Here is a 21709-nt window from a genome sequence, read left to right as displayed (position 1 = left end):
AAAAAAAAAAAAAAAGAAGACAGTTGTCTCCATAATATCAAGATCAGAGAGCACCTTCCAGAGAGGTTTTCTTGTTTAGCTCTGGCTCTCCTGCTCTGTCACTGTATCTCTGTTGGCCATTGAAAAGCCTGAAGCCATTATCTACTTATTTATATTATACGTCTTCATACATATAACATTCTTTCATATTGACTGTACTATAAATATATTGATTGATCATATTCATATATATATATGCACGAACATGCATATATGAATATTCTGTCCCAAAGGATACCACTATCCATTGATCTTATATTCTATCTGCACTATCTCTCTACTATATTCTTTCTTTTCTATGAAAATAGGCTGGGACCTGAGCCTACAGTTCCTTCTTTCTCTTCAATCTACTTATTACCCTTCCTTCCTTGTCATCCTTGCTATGTTGATTTATAGGTACTTGTACACATGCTCATCTCAACCACTAGATTTTAATTCCTAGAGAACAGATACTATGTGTATCTTACACACATTTCTATCCTCAGTGATTAGCATCCTATGCTGCACACAGTAGGCATTGAAAAATGTTTATAAGTGAATGAAAATAGGAGAATCTGCTTAGCCCCAGAGGTAGATAAGCCATGTGAACACCGTCCAGGCTCTACTTGTCCCTCTCCTTCACTAACCCAGCACAGGAGACAGTGATCGACTCTGTTCTTTTTAGTCCTTGCAGGTAGAGTCTACAGAGACAATGTCATTCAGGAATACCACCCCGGCTGCTGTGTCACATGGCTCCTGGGGGTTCTCTTCAAGGACATATTGTTGGTTCCAGGGAGCGCCATGGAGTTGGGCAGAGCAGCCACTCTGACACCATGCTCTTTGCAACTAAATTAATGGTTCATTAATGTGATTCAGGGATATTTATTGATACCATTCCTACTGACAAAAACACACACAAACCATGTAGCTTAAAGTAAAAGATCAGTAAAGCTAGGTAAGAATATAAGCCGAACTATGAGGAGGGTGAGATAGTTGTGTCAAAAGTCCTAACTGAGGAAAACTACTACAACTTATCATTAACCTAACTCTGAGGCCCCCATAGCCAAAGGAAAAAAAGAAAAATATAGCAAATTTTGTAACTTTCACTGTATTTTTTAAAAAAATAAAATATTCATCAGAAATTACTAGTAGAAAGCACCCCTAAACTCTAAGAAAGATTCATCATGTTCACTTTATTAGAAAACAAAATGAACACAGATTTTTATTAAAATAGCAGTTTATAGCAATTTTAAAATATGCAGAAATGATCTTCATAAATATTTTTAATATATCAACCCTTAATAAAAGCCTATGATAAATTTATAGTCCCACAGAATGATTTTTCAAAGGGAGCTAAAGCAATAAACTTTAAAGCTGTATAAATTTTTGATGATCTGTGTTTGAAATAGAAGTAGAGACTAGATAATCTCTGAATTGATAGTATTAACATATATTAGTATATATTAACATACTATTAATATAGTGGCTTAAGTATTAATTTATGCTAAATCTGCAGGATAAAATTTAGGGAAACAGCTTATCCTTCTAGTTTTTCTCTTATCAGAGCTATTTTCATATGTTTCTTAAGACATGTAGCTTTGATGTTAAAAGGGTCTTCAATCCACTTAATCCTTGAAACTCAGACAGAAACTCTAGAGAGACAGAACCCAAAATAGGTGTCTTCAACCCAGGAAAGCAAAGGGAAATAACAGATTTTTCCTCTTGGGAGTCAGTTCTGTACTTTTTCTTTGTCGGGTGTACACCTGCTGCACTGTGGTTTTAGTTTTCTGCAGAGCAAGGGGAACAGTCTGGAAGGGGCTTGTTCCTCCCCTTAATTCAGCCCTAAAAACTCTACCTAACACCCCTTTAGATCTATCTCAATAAGGAAAAAAGAAAAATTGCCATCCATTCTATCACTCTTCCCTGCCTGGGCCCTCCGAGCACGATTTAAAGCCTGGTATACATCACAGTTTATCTGTAGCTAGGAGTTCCGCGGGGCTCTCTGTCTGATGGCAATCTCCAGGTGACACCTTCGTTCATCACCTGCTTTTGTTCCTTGCTGAATGGTGTATCCTCATAAATCTGATTAAAGAATTTCTTCAGAAGGTAATAGGTTTGTCATTTTTCTAATTTCCTAAGTGTCAGTCTGATTTAGACTGGTGCATGGCCTGATTTGTATGAAACTACGCAGATGTCCTAGATATTCTGTTTTTATAGATTCACAAAGTAATAGCCCCAAAAATGTGACAGTGCAGAATGTTTAAAGTCACTGCGGAAAATATGGTTGTCTCAGGAAGGGGGAAAAAATCTGTAGCAAATATCTAAGTCAATAAAACCAAAGTTAGTATAGTCTATTACATTTCTATAATTCAGCAAATCCAAATCACTGATGCAATATTCTGAGGTTGTATACCTGCGACAAGGTAGGCATCTTAATGGCACATCCAGTACTTTTTCCCCAAACATTACTTTCTCTATACATTGGTGAGAACATTGATAGCCCTGCATCTTCCAGTGTTTCAGAGGGAAATCGAGTGATGAACTGTTATGAATTAAGTCATAACACCCAATTAGTGATGTAGGGAGACACACCTATTTGGGCTTAAATTTTCCATATATTTCTAGATAGCCTTAGTTCTTTGATTTGGCTCTATGTATGTTGAGTAGTAAAACCTACCATATATCATTTTATATAATATAAATATAAACATAACATTTTGCCCACACTTCCCCTGAACCACACCCTTCTTCTACCATATAGATCTTTGGATGATAAATATGCTATGATTTGAAAACCTTTGGTGCCCTGAAACAAGGCTTTCTAGAAATCCAGTGGGAGCATAATAATTAATAGCTTATAGCTGGATAGTGTCTTGCAGTTTTAGAAACCCTCTCACATAATTTCTTTGGATCCCCAAAACAACCTCAATAAGATAAAAGGTGAAATGTTATTGTTATTCTCTTTTTGCAGTAGTGGAAACAAGTTCTACAAGCAGGTAAAGGCCTTGGCCAAGGTGACAGAGCTAGTGAGTGAGACCTCAGTCTTAGAGCCCCATGTTCCAGGCTGGGAGGCAGCATAACACAGAAAGCAGCCCGCACTGCCACCTCCCTCTGGTTGACACTGGACAAGCTGTTTAAGTTTGTTCATTCTCAGTTTCATCATTGTAAAGAATATAATGCATAACTCAAAGATGAGAGAGCAAGATCAAATAAGATAATGTACATGAAGTTGCTATACTTTAATTTTTTTTTTGGTTATTTCTTATTGTAATAAGCCACAGGAGAGACCAGACAAAAGAGTCCCCCTGGTCCATACTGTACCCCAACTACTACCTTCTCTTGAACACTCTCAGGCTGTTTTAAGGGAAACTTTAAAGCCAGGTAAAGTCCAAGATTTGCTATGACAATATTTACTGACCACCCACTGTGTGCCATGCTATGTGAATAAGGCAATCATATTATTCTGTGTCATACCCATATTCCTTCCAAAGCAAATGCTACAATTTTCCAGTTGAATTGAAACATTAGCCTTAAAATACTTATCTTTTCAAGGTTTGTACCTGTGTTTTTGAACAAAAGTGACCACTGGCCCTCTCAAGAAAAAAAGAAATATTTGGGGTAATTGTTACAGGATTCCTTTAAGAAAAGCATTATTGGAAGTAGCAGCTGATTTTTCAGATACTATGTAATAGTATTTTTACAGATTTTTACAGATACTATGTAACAGTATCTGTCCATGAGTAACAGCACACACATGCGCATGTCAGTATTTCACGACCATTTTTCTTATATTTGAAGGTTTAGTAATGTCATCAGAGCCCACACTCGCCTCGAGTCAAGATACAGCAATAGCTCCGGAGGATCATATGATGAGGATAAAAGTAAGTACCAACAGGCCGGTGACTTTCAGATGGGATGCAAATGGTCAGAGCGTGGAAAATGAGTATTTTGATTATTCTTGGTCTAATTACTAAAAAGGGCTTATAAATGTTAAGTACTCATTTAATCTAACAATGCAGATGAGCATACAGTCAGCATCTTAAAAGTTTTTTTTTTTAAATCAAGCAATGGATAAATCAAAATTATAAAAATTCAAATGACTACCCAATGCCATGTTTTTACATTCATGGCATTTTTCATTGGTGAGGCAGTCGGGAGAAGGCTAGTAATACATTGGCCCGTTAGAAAACAAATGTTACAGTTCCATTTTTCAATCTATCTTGCAAGTGGGTTAGCCTTGAAGCTTTGTGAATCTGTTCACTTAGGACAGAATCTGTTTTCATACTGAATCTCCCAGCAGCGTAGTCTCAGTAGTGAAAACCTTGCTCACCTGGGAGATAGCTTTGTTACAGGAATTTCTTTTGGCAGTTGGGAAAACCAAAAAGGTCAATTCATTCATTGATTTTGTTTAAGCCCTGGACAGCTTCTATAGGAACTGAGCAGATATTGAATATGAGTTGGTCATGAGTTACAGGAATTCTGGAACCAAAGAATGTTCCCAGTGATGTTTAAATATGCTAAGAAAATCAGTAAACTATCTTGTGGGATGTATTTTTCTATTTTGACAGAAATTATAAATATAGTGATAGGTAATGAGTTAACTTCCTTTTGTAAATTGGTGTATAGGCCTTTGTAGTTGTTGTTTTGAATTGTTTTGTTTTTACGGGAAATAGGCAGATTCAGGTAAGAGCTAGGTGGTTATAATGATGCCACATTTCAGCTACTCTTGCTGTACTTCTGAATGCATAGACAGGCAGGTCTTCTCTATTCAAAATACCAGTGGAAGGAGTGTCTGAAACCCATATGTAATTATCATGCTCTAGCTGAGGTTTCAGCTATGTCCCTATAAGACTTTCCTTAAACTATCAATAGGAGGTAAAAATAAAGCTGTTGGTATTTTCTTTCCTTTCTGTGTCCCAGCAGATGACTACACTATCCAAACACTGTACAGTCAAATCTCAGGACCTCAGACCATTAGTTCTAAAAGGAACAAGATTTTAGAGATGAGGAAAGCAGTACCTGAGAAATGGAGAGTTGTTGATTCAAGGAAAGTTACTGTGGCAATATTGGTAACCCAAAATTTGAGGACAGAAAAATTGAATTTTAGGCCACTTTAATTCTCCTCAGCACATTTTTGCTGATAGGATATAATCTGAGAACATCACTGAAACAAAGAATAGTATATTCTTTCCTAACAGAAAACTCACAAGTTGTTTCTTTTTTATAAATTCTTCAGTAGTCTCCCTTTTTTACTCCCCTTGCAAGTTTTGTTGAAGAGCAGATAATTACTTAGGGGAACATTTTGCAACTAATTTATGCCAACAGTTCATTTGCTGAAAATAAGCCATTCTGTAAGTGATTTGCTGAGAGTTAGAAGTGAGATGAGTTACTAGTGCACCTGTTTTAAATTTTTTCCAGGCTAAAGTTACTGTGCCCAAGCTTCACAGCACAGAATTAATTCTAGGGTGCCAGTTGCTCATTTATCCATGTATTAGAAAGAGCCAACAGTCACTGTTTCTGAGGGACATCCTGACCTTACTAGCTGAAACTCCCAGAACTCATATCCCAGGAGAAGTAGGGTATTCTTGGTCCCAGTGCCTGTCCTTGTTCGAAGCCTCAGTTGTCACAACAGGAAAGCATCCCTTCCACCCGCTCTGCTAACTGTTAAGGCCAGTGTTCTACACGGGACCAGCAACATCACATCAACAACCTTTAACTACCTTTCAGAAGTGCAAGCAAGAAAAACTATATTTGGGGAAAATTGCCTGAAGACAATATAAAATGTCCTTCTTCCCAATACATGAAACCTCTCCCAAGATTAAGTTCACTTATCTAAAGCCACACACCTGGGTCATACCATGTGTCCCCTGGGGAATTGCTTGTCTGGAATGCGCTGGCCTGTATTGACAGCATGATAAGAGATAAAGGTATAAAATGTGTCACTGTGCTTACTTTAAAGATTTTGTTATGAAGTTCATTCACTCAACAAATATGTATTGATCCCCTACTACATGCCAGGCGCTGCTGTAGGTAGTAGGGAAACAACAGTGAACCAAATGGAGAAAGTCCTCACCCTCCTGGAACTTACACTAGAGTAGGGGAGGCAGGCAGAGCTGCTGAATTAGTGACCTGTGCACAGGGCTTTGGGGGGCTGAGAGGGACTAGAGCAGGGTGAGGGGTACAAAGTGATTGGGGTGGGGTGGATTGAAATGGAGTGGTCAAGGAAAGCTGCTGTGTTAAAGCGATATTTAAGTGGAGATGCGAATTAAGCAAAGGAACGAGCCAAGCAGCTGTCTGGGAAGAGTATCCCAGGTCTAGGGAATAGCAGACGTGAGGGCCCTGAGGCTGGAAGAACCCCGTGTGATGGCAAAACTGCAAGCAAGCCAGCATGACTGGGGTGGAGTGAGCAAGGGCGTGGTCGATAAGCCAGGAGAAGAACAGGGGGAAGACCTTCTAAGGCCTCAAAGGCCACGGCATGGACTTTGGGAGAGCCACTGGAGAGTGTTGAGCAGAGAAAGACTTACTGAACTTGTTTTAAAAGGATTGCCCTGGCTGCCCCGTGGGCAATCCTTTAGACTGCACAGGGGCAAGGATGGAAGCAGTGAGACAGTAGGGGCCTCTTGTAGCAGCCCAGGTGAGAGGGTGTGGTGGCTTAGGCTTGGGGGTAGTGATGGACATGGGGAAAGGGGTGAGATCCTGGAGATGTTTTGGAGGCAGAGCTCGCTGAATATGTTGATGATGGCAAATCACTGAACCTCACTTTCCTCTCTACAAAATAGAGATAAAAATAGGTGCCTACCATTGGGCTGTTAGAATGTGAGATGCATAGAACAATGCCTGGCATTGAGTAAGCACTCTGTGCTAGTTCCTAATGTCATTACTGTCACCATCTTCATCATGCTTTTGAGTTAGATGTGTGATGAGACAGGGAAGTCCGGGATGACTCGAAGGCCCTTGTCCTGGGCAAACTGGATGTATGGAATTGTGCTTTCCTGACACGGAGAAGACTGAAGGAAGAGCAAGTTTTCATAGTGATGGGAATTCCTGCAATTGAATGTTTTTCCTCGTGTGTGTCTATATTTTCCTTTGCTTTATAATGAATAACTATAAATTAGTTAGCAAGTAATAACTAATCAAGTAATTACCTAAACAAGTAATTCTAACCCACTTGATCATGTAATTCATACTCACCAAATGAAATGGTTGGGAAGTTATTTTTACAAGCGCACATTTTAAGATTCTTTCTAAAAATACCAAGTAGGGAAAACAAAAATACCCTCTCCTTAAAAATAGAGCACACTTGTCTTTCTCACCCTACAGATGATCCGATTTCTCCCTACACGGGCTGGTTGCTGACTATCACAGAGACCAAGCAGCCGCAGCCCTTACCAATGCCTTGTACTGGAGGATGCTGGGCCCCCCTGGTTGACTATCTCCCAGAGACCATCACTCCCCGGGGGCCGCTCCACAGGTGAGCAGTGTGTGCGGGTAGAGGGAAATGACCTCTTAGCTTTGACTGGACTTTTCTACCTATAAGAAGAAAACTTATTCCAGGTACCTCCAAATGTAAATGACCTCTTAAATCAGCGGGATCATGCCTGACTTAACTGCCAGCTCCCAGCATATTAGCAGAGCTTGGCCAAACCTTAATCAATGTGCAAAACTGCCTTGTGGTCCTTTGAATTTCTCCTTGATATAATCTTGCTATGGTTATGCATTCTGTGACACTTTTTAGACTGTAAGCAACTTGAAGACAGGGACCTTGTCTTCAACTTCTCTTCATCCCTCAGCTCTTACTCCCTAGTGACTAAAAGACTCTCCATTATGTGATTAGCTCAACCAATGTTTTTTCCAGTTGTGGAGCTCTAGGCTATGTCAGAAGTTAAACTCTATTTCCCTGGAATAAGGGTCTTATATAATTCTTTAAAAAAGACTTAAGAGTTGTATTTAATTGTAACTTAATGACCAATCAGTGTATTTCCATCCTCTTCAGAAGTTGCGTTCATTTCATCATTTCTTTGACCAGGTGCAATATTGCTGTAATTTTTATGACTGAGATGGTGGTGGATCACAGTGTAAGAGAAGATTGGGCGCTTCATCTGCCATTACTACTTCATGCTGTCTTCTTAGGTAAGACTGGATCTAAGATGAGTTCCAACCAATAGGATTAAAAACATGCAGCAATAATCCACAGAGATTTTTCCTAGACATTGACATCCTGCTTGTCTCATTTCTGAAATATTTGGTCTCCTCTGTTTTTCATTACCCTTTTGTGATATCTGCTCAAAAATTTCAGTTGATAGGTCATTATTTGAAATTGTCCCATTTCTATGATGTAAATGTAGTGGTGCCCCAGTAATGCTATTAATACATCTATAAAGATATCCAAAATAAGTTGGGCCTTTTTGAGGGTCTTTGGCTGAGGGGATAAATTTAAAGCCATGAGACACGGTTGGGTTGCAAAGGGAAAGAATACAGAACAGAGTGGGCCAAGTACTAAGCTTTGTAGAGCAAAAATGGGAAGAGAAGACTGAAAAGTTCACTTAGAGATGAATAAAATTAGAATCCTTCAGTAACAGGGATATCCAGGGAAAGAGGAATGCTAACCATGTCAGATGCTACAGAAAGGTCAAAAGAAGTCCATCTATCAGCATTTTATGAGAACATTTTACTTAAGAAATAAAGCATTTTATTTTTCCTAAGCCCAATTTCTTTATGTTGGTAACACAAACAATAACAAAGAAAACTAAACATTCTTTTAACATGTTCCTCCCGGATATCTTGGAATCTTTACTATCCCTGGAATCTAAACGAGCTTAACGTTTGTTTATACTAACAGATTCCACCGTTGTGTTCCAGGTTTGGACCATTACCGGCCTGAAGTCTTTGAACACAGCAAAAAATTACTTCTTCACCTCTTGATTGCCCTCTCTTGCAACAGCAATTTTCATTCCATTGCTTCTGTGCTTCTGCAGACTCGAGAGATGGGTGAAGCTAAGACTCTAACTGTTCAGCCGGCTTACCAACCTGAGTACCTCTACACAGGTAATGAGAGGAGTGGCAGAGAGCCTGAGACAGGCACAACTGGAAAGATAACTGAAGGTGCCCACAGAGCCTGAGTTAATTTCTCTCATGCTATTAATATTACCTCCAACTTTCCAAGTGCTAAGTTAACAGCACAATAACTATGCTCCATTTCACTTCACGTGAGCTTGCCTCTTAAAAGCCCTCCTTATTATTATTTTAAAATATTTTTCCTGATTATTATGATTGCTGCTCCCATTGAATATGTTCCTATTGATACATCAAAAATTTAATTTCCATAGGCCAAAAGCATCAGTCTAGAAGACCAAAAGGTAATGCATAAAATAGTGACCATCTCCACTGGTCCGGCCAGGGTGCCAAGGTGTCACCTGGGCACCTTCTACTGCCCCTGAAGGAAGTTTCATTTTTCTGAATAACTGACTTTTTCCTAGATTGCACCATTAATGAAAGCCTATTAAAACCCATTTCTGTTTTGAAACCAAAAATTTCTTCTTAGAAATGGGAACAGAAGGCATTAGCTGAATCAAAGAAATTATTCTGTGTTGAGCTATTCATGAAAACTTTCTCCAAAGGGGTGATCAGTGGTTTTCATTTAGGACCAGAATGTTAAAATATCTGAAAATGATGATGATGATGATTACCAACAGAGTTCAGGGGTTACTTTTTAAATTTATTTTATACATTATATTGGCACTGGATATGGTATGGCATTTCAGTGTCACGAGGTGCTTTCTTCATGACTTTGGAAAGGATGTACCCTTTTATTTATCACTTGTACCCTACACTGTCTTGACTTGTAACAGACATTAACACATATTTCTTTGGAAAACAAATACAAAGTTATCATTAACTCTGAGATCTAAGGCCCACTAGCCTCAATTTAGGCTCTTTACTTTGAACCAAGCTACACTTAATTGAAAATAGCCCATCAATAGCCTCTTAGAGACACAGAACTCTCTACTATAGATGCTAAATTAAACTGAAAAGTTCTGGCTAAATCCCGAGAATAAGGATGTATTCCATTGTGTATGTGGACTTAGGCTGAGAAAATTGCATGTTAAGTCGTGTCTGAGTGTATTAGTTTTGCATTCATTATACCACTGATGTGTTATAAAATGATTTCAAGTGGAAATTTACCTGCCCCAAAAAAGCACACGATATCCTTAAGCAAGACAAACAATAGAGTGATTAACTCTATACCACAGAGGGCATAGATGTACAAATAGTGTGGTAAATGTCCCCATTTTGTAAATATTTATTGAGCATCCAGTTTCAATGATAGTTGCTTTCAAATCCACACTAAAAACCTATTTGATAGAAAGTATTGTCTTTACCTTATTATAACTCGAAACCGAGAGACAAAGAATTATATAAACTCCATGAGTTTACACTACAAGTGGCAGCGATGCTATTCAAACCCAGGGCGCCTCACTTCTAATTTAATATTACTGTCAAATACACCAGGACTAGGTACTTTTTATGATTATTAAGTAGGGGGAAAGGGATGGCCACATGTATACATTTTCAAACCCAAGGCATACCCAGATGTAGCATGTCAACCAATATGTAGTGAAAAAACATAGTATTTACTTATACCATATTTTTTGAATACCATCCAACATACTTTATTAAAATATATTACTATACACATAATATTAAAGCTTCAGGGCACATTCGCTCAAAAAACATTATGAATAACTTACTCACCATCCATTAAGTGACTTGTATTCTCAAAAAGGGTATTATTTCACATGTTTAAGTAGTTTAGTACCCAGGAATAACTTACTAAGAGCACAGGTAGTAGTTGAACTGTTACCGTTGAACTGTTCGTTGGCCTGGCCTATGCACACATATAAACATACACACACACACACCTTTCTTTTATAAAAATCATCAACTAGAACACCAGAGTAGAAAACAGCAGATCAAAAAAAAAAAAAAAAAAAAGAACACAGCAGATCACCTCCTGTTCCCAGATATACACTGGTTGACACAGCAGTGCAACTGATTCTAAAAGCAAAGGAAAAATACCAGTCTCGTTTCATCAGAGCCATAGCCCAAATCAAGTGTTTTCTCCCCAAAATTTAAATAACTGCACACTTCTCTGTGCACCTGGGGACCTCATTAAGCATGCTGACAGGCACCCTGCCTAGCACATCCCTCCTGACCTTCTTCTCCCACCAGGTGGCTTTGACTTCCTGAGAGAGGACCAGTCATCCCCAGTGCCAGACTCGGGGCTGAGCTCCAGTTCCACCTCCTCCAGCATCAGTCTGGGGGGCAGCAGTGGGAACCTCCCGCAGATGACCCAGGAGGTAGAAGACGTGGACACAGCTGCTGAAACAGATGAGAAGGCAAACAAGCTCATTGAGTTTCTGACAACTAGGTAATGAGGGGTTGGGAGTCTGGCTGCTGTTTGCAGGTTGGTCTTTTGGAAAAGTGCCAATGCTTTAAACCACACAGATGGAAAGTGATCCTGGAGTTCTGACAAATTCCTATTTCTCTTCTAACTTGCATCTGCTAGTATCTGTGTAAAAGATAACTGGTAGAAGTTATCTAAGATCCCATTGATGTGACAATTTTTGGGCAGGGCGATTTCGTGCATAGCAGTGATGCAGCAGATGGAGGCAGGAGACAGCAGTGTCCCGCAGTGAGCATGACTTTCATCATCTATTAGAGCCGCCAGGATCTGGGAGCTCTGAGATATGGCAAAGAACATCACTCTGGAAACCAAGGATATTAGCCACGGTTGGCCTATGAGCAGCTGCCAAGGGGACCATTGTCAGCTCATCTGGTCCAAAGAGTCATTTGTAAAGGGAAATCAGAAACCAGAAACAATAGGAAGCATTCTAGGAAAGGAATCAAACTAATCATAAATCACAACCAAGAAAAACTGCAAGCAGTCCTGCTTTTTCAGGTCTTCTGGTTCTTCTAATTAACCAGTTGGCTTGTAAGGCTTCAGAATTTCTAACACCTGAGGTCTGGTATTTGTAGCAGGGCATGCTTACCTGTGACCTGGTGGCATGATGTCTTTCCTCAGTGAGTTAAGTCCTGGAAATCTAGTCTGTGTATGTGTTATCTATTATCTTACATGATTTTTCTTTCTATCAATTAATGCGAACAATGCAAAAAGAGCATTTTCTTTTTACAATTAATGACTCAGGTTATTTTGCGCAGCTCCCAGCTTAATACGTGGTTTAATGTACAGGAAGCTTAGGAAGGGGGCTGGTGGCACCTTCACACAGGGTGTGTGCACATCCAGGGGACTTCAGAGACCTGAATGGTTTGTCAGAGGAAAGGTATTGTCACCTCTCACCATCTGTCAATACCATGTGTTAGGAAAGGCTGTTCTCTGAAATTTTCCCACATGGCTCAGTCCTATTGTTTATTAATGAAAACCAAGTAAACAACAGACAGTATGTCTTCAGGTTGGTTCTACAATATTTGGCAACTTAATGATGTGATCCCGATAAAAACCTTATCTCTGCAAATGCTAAAATGTGAAAACTGAGTCCATATCTAAAGCTATATTTTATTTAACATGTTATATCATTTTATTTAACAAACAAACATGTAGCACCCAGAAAATGCCAAGCACTACTCTGGTGAATTGGGAGGTTTTAATTTTGTAAATAAATTAATTTTAAAACATAAAAAGTATGCCTCTCTAAATTAGCTAGATGTGCTTTGAGTGTGCCAGTAAGCTTTATAAGACAGAAACGTACCCCTAAATTAATTAATAAAAATTTTTTAAATGTATTATATTTTTGGAGTCAGAAATGCATGTATGGGTTCAAAAATGCAAATTGACAGTTGTGTTCTTGACATATTGTGTGTTTTGTTTAAGGGCATTTGGTCCACTTTGGTGCCATGAGGACATCACTCCCAAAAATCAAAATTCAAAGAGTGCTGAACAGCTCACTAATTTTCTACGTCACGTTGTATCTGTATTTAAAGATTCCAAATCAGGTACTTCATCCTATTTGCCCAAATCCTTCTTTCAGCATTTTTCTATAATGGAACTCACTCTCTGTACACGCCTACACACTTTGTAATGTGGTCCTGACACTCCACTTCTATAGCATAAGCACATTCATAGGGGAGTTTTGAAACAAATTGCAGATGCTGCCTAACTGAATGATAGTTAATACCATGTATATTTTCATTATCCTCTATTAAATAATTTCCCCAACCTCACTGTTCTACTTGCTTCATTTCCCTTATTAGAATTAAATTGTGCCCATATTAATTTTATTTAAAGAAGGCCATGAGAAATAAATCTCATAATTGACTCCCATCAAGCTCAACTATGAAAAATAGTCAGTCTGGTTAAATGTCTGGCTGAAATGGTCAAACTGGTTTAAAAAAAGAAAGGAATCTGTGATAAAATATTTTTGGCTTTATTAAGTGTTTGCTTAATAATTCCTGTGCCAATGACCATTCAATATGCTGAACACAGTGTGAGTGAGTCCTATTTAAATTATAGTAGCATCATAATACTTAAGTGTTTGTCCAGAGTGAAATTACTATCAGATCCAAGTTGGCCTGGGCTGATTTGTGTGTGAAATTTAAAATTGGTTCCTCAACATGTTGCAAAACTATCTCTACCTTTTTTCTCACACTGGGCTGGCAATATTAAATACATTTCACTGGCTTTTCCATCTGCTCTAATAATTAGCACATTTCCCAGTTTGAAACATTTCAGATTAGCTAAATCTCTTTTCATTATCAGAGGATACTTACAAAGAAACAAAAAGTACTAATAAACTGAAATGGAAAGTTGTTCTAGGAATGGGATTGCCATGCCCTGTTTTGAATTTCCCTTTTGGCATTTGTTTGAAATATTAAGACCTCAAAAGTCACTTAACAATTGAACACAAACCCAAAGAAAGAGATTTACTATATGTATGTGAACCATTATTTTGTTTAAAACCTTTGATTATATAAAGTTGAATGCCTTTTACTGAATTCTCAGCAGGTACTTCAGACTGCTTAAAATCTAAGTCTTTCCCATATCTTGATCAAGCTATTTTTACTCACTCTGATTTCTTTGTACATCCCTGCTTTCAGGCTATTTTCACTATACACACACACAATGTGTTCCTGGAAATACTTGTCTTAGTCAGAATGGGATAGTTGCTGTAACAAACAACCCCAGAGCTCAGAGGCCTACCACAAGACATTATTGCCTGGATCGTGTAACACTTCAGTGTGAGTGTTCGGCAGGTGACCTTCCACAAGTTGCTTCGGGGACCCTCAGGCCTATGGCTTATCCACCCCCTAAGCTCAGAGGCCTCTGCTGGACCCTCTGCATCCACCAACAGGTGGAGAAAGAGAGAGTGAATGGAGGATTCCTGAGGATGAGTTGACCTGCCAGGTTTGAATGGGGCGTCCAGTGCTGCTTCTCACATTGTACTGGCCAGAATTCACACATGTGGTCACATCTAACTGCAAGGAAGGCTGGGAAGTGTACATTCACTGTGTGGCTGGAAAGTAAAGGAAATCTTTTCCTTTTCCCAAAGAATAAATGTCATTGTAGAGGTGGAGTCCACAGTCCTGCTAGCAAAATTCTAGCCTTCAAGTTCATTATGATTTAAATAAGCATTTGCTCATTGCCAGGAGACCTAACCTTAACATATAAAATGGATTAAGTAGTAAAATGTGACTTGATAAAAAAAACATAAAATATTTTTTGGAACAGAGTCAATTTGTAAGTTATGAACTGCCTATATGGGTTTTATGCTGTATTTACACCCTGAATATGTTTGAAGTCCATTTTCCAAGACCCTGTTTTCTCTGCAGGAACATTTTCTCATATAGTCTATTTGTCCCTCGGGTCAAATAGCCAAGCTCAGCCAAGAACAATGACATTGAACTATCCCTTCTGGTCCACTCTCATGTGACAACCAAAGATGTCGAAGAGCCCCAGCCCAAATCCCTGTTCTCATCCAGTCCTCTGAATCTCTCAGTCTGCTTTTCTCCCTGAAGAGAGGCGCAGGAAGTGTACAATTTAATGACCCAGAATTCAGTCTTGTGTTTTATCTTTTCATTCCCATCTGATTAAATGGTTTTCTCATGTCTGAAGTTACCTTTATGCTATTGGAAGAACAAATATTCAGGCAAAAGTTTAAATCATGTCTGGCTTCTTTGCAGCATCTACATTTCAATATCTGCATATCTACAGAGCAAAGACTGACACAGTCCTTAGTTGTGTTTGAGTTGTCTCAATCCACTAGCAAACTCTCTTATAAAAAAAGGAGTGAGGCCGGGCGCTGTGGCTCACGCCTGTAATCCTAGCTCTTGGGAGGCCGAGGCGGGCGGATTGCTCAAGGTCAGGAGTTCAAAACCAGCCTGAGCAAGAGCGAGACCCCGTCTCTACTATAAAATAGAAAGAAATTAATTGGCCAACTGATATATATATAAAAAAATTAGCCGGGCATGGTGGCACATGCCTGTAGTCCCAGCTACTCGGGAGGCTGAGGCAGGAGGATTGCTTGAGCCCAGGAGTTTGAGGTTGCTGTGAGGTAGGCTGACGCCACGGCACTCACTCTAGCCTGGACAACAAAGTGAGACTCTGTCTCAAAAAAAAAAAAAAAAAAAAAAAAAAAAAAAAAAAAAGGAGTGAAAGTATTCTACATAAAAAATAGTACAGGAAGAATATAGAAAAATAGCAGGGTAATAAATAATGACACATTTATGACACATATTATGTGTCAAACACTGTGCTAGGCACTTTATCAGTTGTTTAATTTTCACACCACCATGAGGTAGGTGTTATTATTCATAAGGTAAAGATAAGATAACAGGCTGATAGAGAACAAGTTTCTTTCCCAGAGTTATAAAGCCCCTAATTCAAAACAGGGATTATCTTGTTCTAAAGCTTCTACCTCTTTCTACTACACTGTCCTCCCTAAGATGTATTTAAAATTTGGTTATAGTTTAAAATGGTTGATTTTCAAATAAGTACCACCACAAGGTAGCTCTGTGCAGTTAGCCTGCTTTAAGCTCTCAGGTAACTTTGATGCCCCAGAGTGTGCAGAGTAAAGGCTGACCTCTTCCCTGGCTCTTCTTGCCCTAGGTTTCCACCTGGAGCAACACTTGAGTGAAGTTGCATTACAGACAGCCCTGGCAAGCTCTTCCAGGCACTATGCCGGTCGTTCCTTCCAAATTTTCCGGGCCCTCAAGCAACCTCTGTCAGCACACGCCTTATCTGACCTTCTCTCGAGATTGGTAGAAGTGATTGGAGAACACGGAGATGAGATTCAGGTATGGAAGGGAAGACCACTGAGCTCATGAAGGATGAGCTCTCTTATGTCAATGATGAGAGTTAACTTTCATTGAGCCTTTTATTAAAAAAAAAAGTTAAAGGGTGATTTTTATATTTACGAAATCACTCCAAGGAGTGTTGTTCTAAAAATTAGATAATATCTAATAATGGATATTACCTCTTTTATACAAGCCAACAACTAGGAATTCTTTAGTGGCTCCTTCTTTGTTGTTTGGAGGGTTGGTTTTATTGGGTGGGTGGTAGGGGACTTATTTTGTCACCTTGGGTTTTTGCCCCCAACCTAGGATGCAGTTATACGGTATCCCCACCCAGAGCAGGGATCTCCATCGTACCTGAATGAAGCACGACCCCTCCCTGTGTGGTTAGCCTTCTATAACCTGGAAGAACTGAAGAAGGAATGGAGAGAGTAGTTTCCACAGGAAGACCCTGTAGGTAGAGCAGACATTCCAGAGCCGGGCAGATTGAAAGCCAAGGGCATTACAGGCTCTGCCTCTCGGGCCAGACCCTTCTTTCCCAACAGAAATGTACCTGCATCTCAGGAAAGTCTGCAGATGCTACCTGCTTCTCCTCCTTCTGGCCACCAGAAGTGCTGTCCAAAATGCCACTGAGGCACAGCACACCCTATACATCGTCTCAGTCTCTGGCTTTCAGACATTGCCACTCTGTCTCAAATGCCCACCCTCCCCTCAGCAGGGGGTCGTGTTTGTTTGCCCCCTCCCTGTTGGATTTCAAAGGAAATTGAGCTGTTGAGGCTCTCAGACCAAGGGAAATAAATCTTTATGCTTATCTGCTAACTCCTAAGCCATCTGAATTTCCTAAGTGGCCCTTAAAATTTGTTTTTAGGCTTCATAAATTAAAGCAACAATGACTGTCTAAATTTCAATGATATTAACATTATTGGGATAAAGTTTGCATTAATTAAATTTATCATAAGGAAGTTAACAGTGGCTATAAGCAGTACAAAATGTTACCTTTGCATGTTTGGCAGGGTTATGTGATGGAAGCACTCCTCACCTTGGAGGCTGCTGTGGATAACTTGTCTGACTGCTTGAAGAACAGTGATCTCTTAACTGTGTTGTCCCGGTGAGAATCAGCTTAATGACATTTTGAAATCAAATATACTGTACTGAATATTTGGGAGATGCTGAACTTTGGGCAGAGTACAAAGAACAAATCTCAGTTTTGAAATCTATTTATGACCTGAAAAAGTATATAGGATATTTTCTAAATTTAATTAAAAAAGGAAGTTATAACACATATACACATTGTAGAAGTATTTTTAAATATCAGGAAGACAGACACAAATATTATCTCAAAAAGATACAAATATTAATGATTTTTTTCATTTCCTTTTTTATGTCTTGGAATATTTTTCAAATTTTATGTAATAATTATTCTATTACATTGGTAAATAGAGCCTAAAACTAAATATTATTTTTTAAATGAATACATACAAAGCTCATCTGAACCATGACTAAAAAAATAGTTGGAATAAATGTTGACTTTACCTCAAGAAATCCCTACCTTGGGATCATTTTTTTTCTCCTGCCTGTGTTTAATAACCCATTTCTAGTCATTTGCAATTCCATATTCTGTTTGTGTAACTCAGCTCATCTGACTTGAAATTGAGTCAGTAATGTTATCTTGTACCCCATTGGGCCTTGTTTCATTTTTAAGTTGAACGCTTTTTACGGCCAGGTAATTACAGTGTGACTACTACCGTCATACACATTTATCTACATGAGCCTACAGATTTATCTAAATCAGTAAAAATTTAGCAAGAATATTGATTTTAAAAGTTTTCTTTTTCAGCATAAATAGACTGAGAAATCATTTTTTATAAATTTTTATAAGTACAAAAAATTCCTTTGATATGAACATTTGCTAACTTCTTTATAGATAACATAATTTCCATTTCTGTTCTCCTTATCGGCCACTTTAAACAGACTCTTACAGTTTATACCTATCAGGTACATTTTATTTCCTAATTATTCCTACCCAAATTCAAACAAAAAATAAATGAAATATAAATAAACTTTAAAGCCAACTATTGATTTCTTGACACTTTCAATAAGTAGAATTCGATATTGAGTTTTGCTTTTGTTTCATTGGTGAAGGTTTTCTTATTTTGTGTTTCATGGCTTTGTTTAAGAATAAGGAAAAAGAAATTAATAGAAAGTAGTATTTCCAAAGAATGGTTTCCCTCCTTTAGTGTTTCTCGGTGGACTTGAAAGGGCTAGTTTTCACTGAAGCATATTGTAACTCTATTAAATTTGTTTAATTTTAATACCCAGGTCTTCATCACCAGATTTAAGCTCGAGCACTAAACTAACAGCCAGCAGAAAGAGCACAGGACAGCTGAACGTGAACCCTGGAACTGCCAGTGGAAATACTGCCACTGCAGAACGAAGCCGGCATCAAAGAAGCTTCTCTGTGCCCAAGAAGTTTGGTGTTGTTGACCGATCCTCCGACCCACCTCGAAGTGCCACACTGGACAGAATTCAGGCTTGTACCCAACAAGGCCTCTCCTCAAAGACCAGGAGCTCATCCTCCTTGAAAGACAGTCTCACAGACCCATCCCACATCAACCATCCCACCAACCTGCTGGCCACCATCTTCTGGGTCACAGTGGCCTTGATGGAGTCTGATTTTGAGTTTGAATACCTAATGGCCTTACGGCTGCTGAGTAGACTGCTGGCGCATATGCCACTCGATAAAGCCGAGAACCGAGAAAAACTTGAGAAACTCCAGGCACAGCTCAAGTGGGCCGACTTCTCAGGGTTGCAGCAGCTGCTGCTGAAAGGGTTCACTTCCCTCACCACCACAGACCTGACCCTGCAACTTTTCAGTTTGCTGACGCCAGTGTCCAAAATACCCATGGTGGATTCATCCCAAGCTATTGGTAAAGCCACTGTCGGTTCACTCTCTTACAATTCTGGTGGTGGTTGTGTTTGTCCTTGGTGTAATAAGATGTTAATAATATGGACTTAACTGCTTTTAACAATTCTGCTTAGAAATGGTTTTTTGGAAATAGTTTATATTTTCTCTTGAAATACTATCCAAGTCTTAATTATATTCTAGAAGATACTTTGAAGGCAATAGCATAAAAGGGGGATAAATTATATATAAAATATTAGTGATTTCATCATTCCTTCCAGACCAAACTACAGATACTACTTGTTTATTCCATTGTTCTTGTACAGACTTTTTCCCCTTCTTTTCTAACTCCCAAATCTTTTATTTTTATTTACTTTTCTGTTCCTCTTGAAAATTCTCTTGGTTCTCCATTGTTTTGAATTAAGCCAAATCAACAAACAAGATTTTTTTTTTAAACCCAATTTGAGAATCTCAAAGATTTTTAATATGATGGCATGTGGCCCAGAATTCATTTCATGAAGCTAGAGCTTAACACAGAGATACTACACCATTTCTCATCATTTTAAAGAGTCTTTTCGATTACATGACTAAGACTTAATTGATTGACCTATGTCCCCTCACACCAGTTTTTTCTTAAAATATGTTTTTTGATAAAAATTTCAAACTAGTGCTTCAGTTCAGTTCAACCTATGCCAATAAAATGTGTGCCAGTCATCCTTATTTACTAACCACTGTACTTAAAATTACAAATCTCCTGCAGTGGTTTCTTTGTAACTTATAACATTGTGATTGTACATTTTTTGTGGATTTTGTGTTAGGTCATATTTAAGGTACTTCAAAAGACTCCTTTTGTATCACCTCAGAATCAAATCTTCTACATGCCTTCCCACTGTTAACAGTCAAAACACACTATGTTCAGCTGTCTCCATCGTATCTTCTCTTACTGCAGGGTTTCCACTGAACGTCTTATGTCTCCTGCCCCAGCTGATTCAGCATTTTGAAAATCCCAATCAGTTCTGTAAGGATATAGCCGAAAGGATCGCTCAGGTATGAGTTACGGTTCCAAACTCGGGCAGGTCCATACAGGCCTTCAGGAAGACCCAATGTTAGCCAGAAATACCAGGCCCAGAGAAGGCAATGCTTTTCTCAAAACCTGCAAATAATAACTGATATCACCAATAATGTACATCTATGGATGGCAAATGCAAATTGTCTAGTTGCTTTCATTATTGAGAAAACATTATTAAGAATTTGTGAAAATCTTATTAGCCAACTTAAGCACTTCTGCAGCTACCAAAAATTATATCAATCTACTTCCCAGACTGCCAGAACCTACAGTAAAATTGCTAACCTTTCTTCCTATTCGTTGGGCTATTTTATCCCTAATTGGTTTTCTTATCTTAAAAGGTTTGTTTAGAAGAGAAGAACCCCAAACTTTCAAATCTCGCACATGTTATGACACTTTATAAAACGCACAGCTACACAAGGGACTGTGCCACGTGGGTCAATGTGGTTTGTCGATACCTTCATGAAGCATATGCTGACATTACCTTGAATATGGTTACCTACCTGGCAGAGGTAAGCTTTTAAATTAAGGATAAAATCTATCATAGCTTCCATGGGTAAAATATCTATATAGAACTGATAATATACTCTTAACTTCCATTTATTGAATGCCTATTATATATTTTATAGTGCCATTGTTATAGATGTTAATGGAATCATTTCAAATCCTTGCAACAATCCAGTGATGTAGGTACTATTATAATAAAGGATCCGAGGCTCAGCCAGGTTAAATAATTTACTATAATTTTAAGGCATCAGAGCCAGACATTGAACCTAGATATAACTGCCTTAAAAGCTTAAACCCCTTCTGGTTACTACATTAATGCCTGTCAGTGCATGGCAGAGAGGAGAACATTGCATCATGATTGCTCTGCGTGTTCAAATCTTACTTAAGAAGTTACTGTGTGCCTCAATATGTTCAGTTGTTGTTTGCTCTGAACTAATTAACACAGCATACATTCTGACATAAACTTTTTATCTTCGCCTTTTATGTTTGTTTTTAAAAGTGGAATGATATTTTTATCATCATACCAATGTGTTTCTAGCACATTCGTTACAAACCCCTACTCTAACTTCTGTGTGCCGTGGTGCTAGAAATATCGGGCAAGAGATGAAATGTATTCCGTTTAGCACCTCCAGTCCCCAAGTTTAATACACAAGGTCATGAAATGTATGAAGCAAATAATTGGTGACAGCTAAAACAGCTACTTTGTTTTAGCATTTTCAGTATTGCTCTTCTTTCCAGGAAATGCATTCATACCTGTTGATAGGACCTGTCAGAAGACATGAGGACAATCCATCCTAGTTTTCGTTTTAGTTATGTCACCAAGCTAAGTGCCAGACAGGTTAAAAAATCAGCCATCTTCTCAAAGGCTCCACAAGCCTGAAACTGTCTACCTAGCAGAGAGTAGATGCCCC

The 21709-nt window shown here is 38.7% G+C and overlaps 1 protein-coding gene across 8 annotated transcripts in view; it reads left to right on the top strand.

Annotated features, from left to right (window-relative positions):
• FRY (FRY microtubule binding protein) overlaps window positions 1-21709 on the top strand; it is a 407943-nt gene that overhangs the window by 333554 nt on the left and 52680 nt on the right. For all 8 annotated transcript variants that reach the window (XM_076009508.1, XM_076009506.1, XM_076009505.1 and 5 more), the window contains 11 exons: window positions 3817-3899; window positions 7339-7489; window positions 8045-8148; window positions 8878-9063; window positions 11248-11446; window positions 12908-13029; window positions 16139-16326; window positions 17337-17431; window positions 18643-19250; window positions 20175-20272; window positions 20633-20803. In XM_076009508.1, the coding sequence (XP_075865623.1) occupies window positions 3817-3899; window positions 7339-7489; window positions 8045-8148; window positions 8878-9063; window positions 11248-11446; window positions 12908-13029; window positions 16139-16326; window positions 17337-17431; window positions 18643-19250; window positions 20175-20272; window positions 20633-20803 (2005 nt within the window). The remainder of the gene's footprint in view (window positions 1-3816; window positions 3900-7338; window positions 7490-8044; window positions 8149-8877; window positions 9064-11247; window positions 11447-12907; window positions 13030-16138; window positions 16327-17336; window positions 17432-18642; window positions 19251-20174; window positions 20273-20632; window positions 20804-21709) is intronic.

The sequence above is a fragment of the Microcebus murinus genome, chromosome 13 (genome assembly GCF_040939455.1).
Source record: "Microcebus murinus isolate Inina chromosome 13, M.murinus_Inina_mat1.0, whole genome shotgun sequence".
Classification (NCBI taxonomy): domain Eukaryota; kingdom Metazoa; phylum Chordata; class Mammalia; order Primates; family Cheirogaleidae; genus Microcebus; species Microcebus murinus.
The sequence above is the reverse complement of the archived record's forward strand: the minus strand, read 5'-3'. Positions and strand labels throughout refer to the sequence as shown.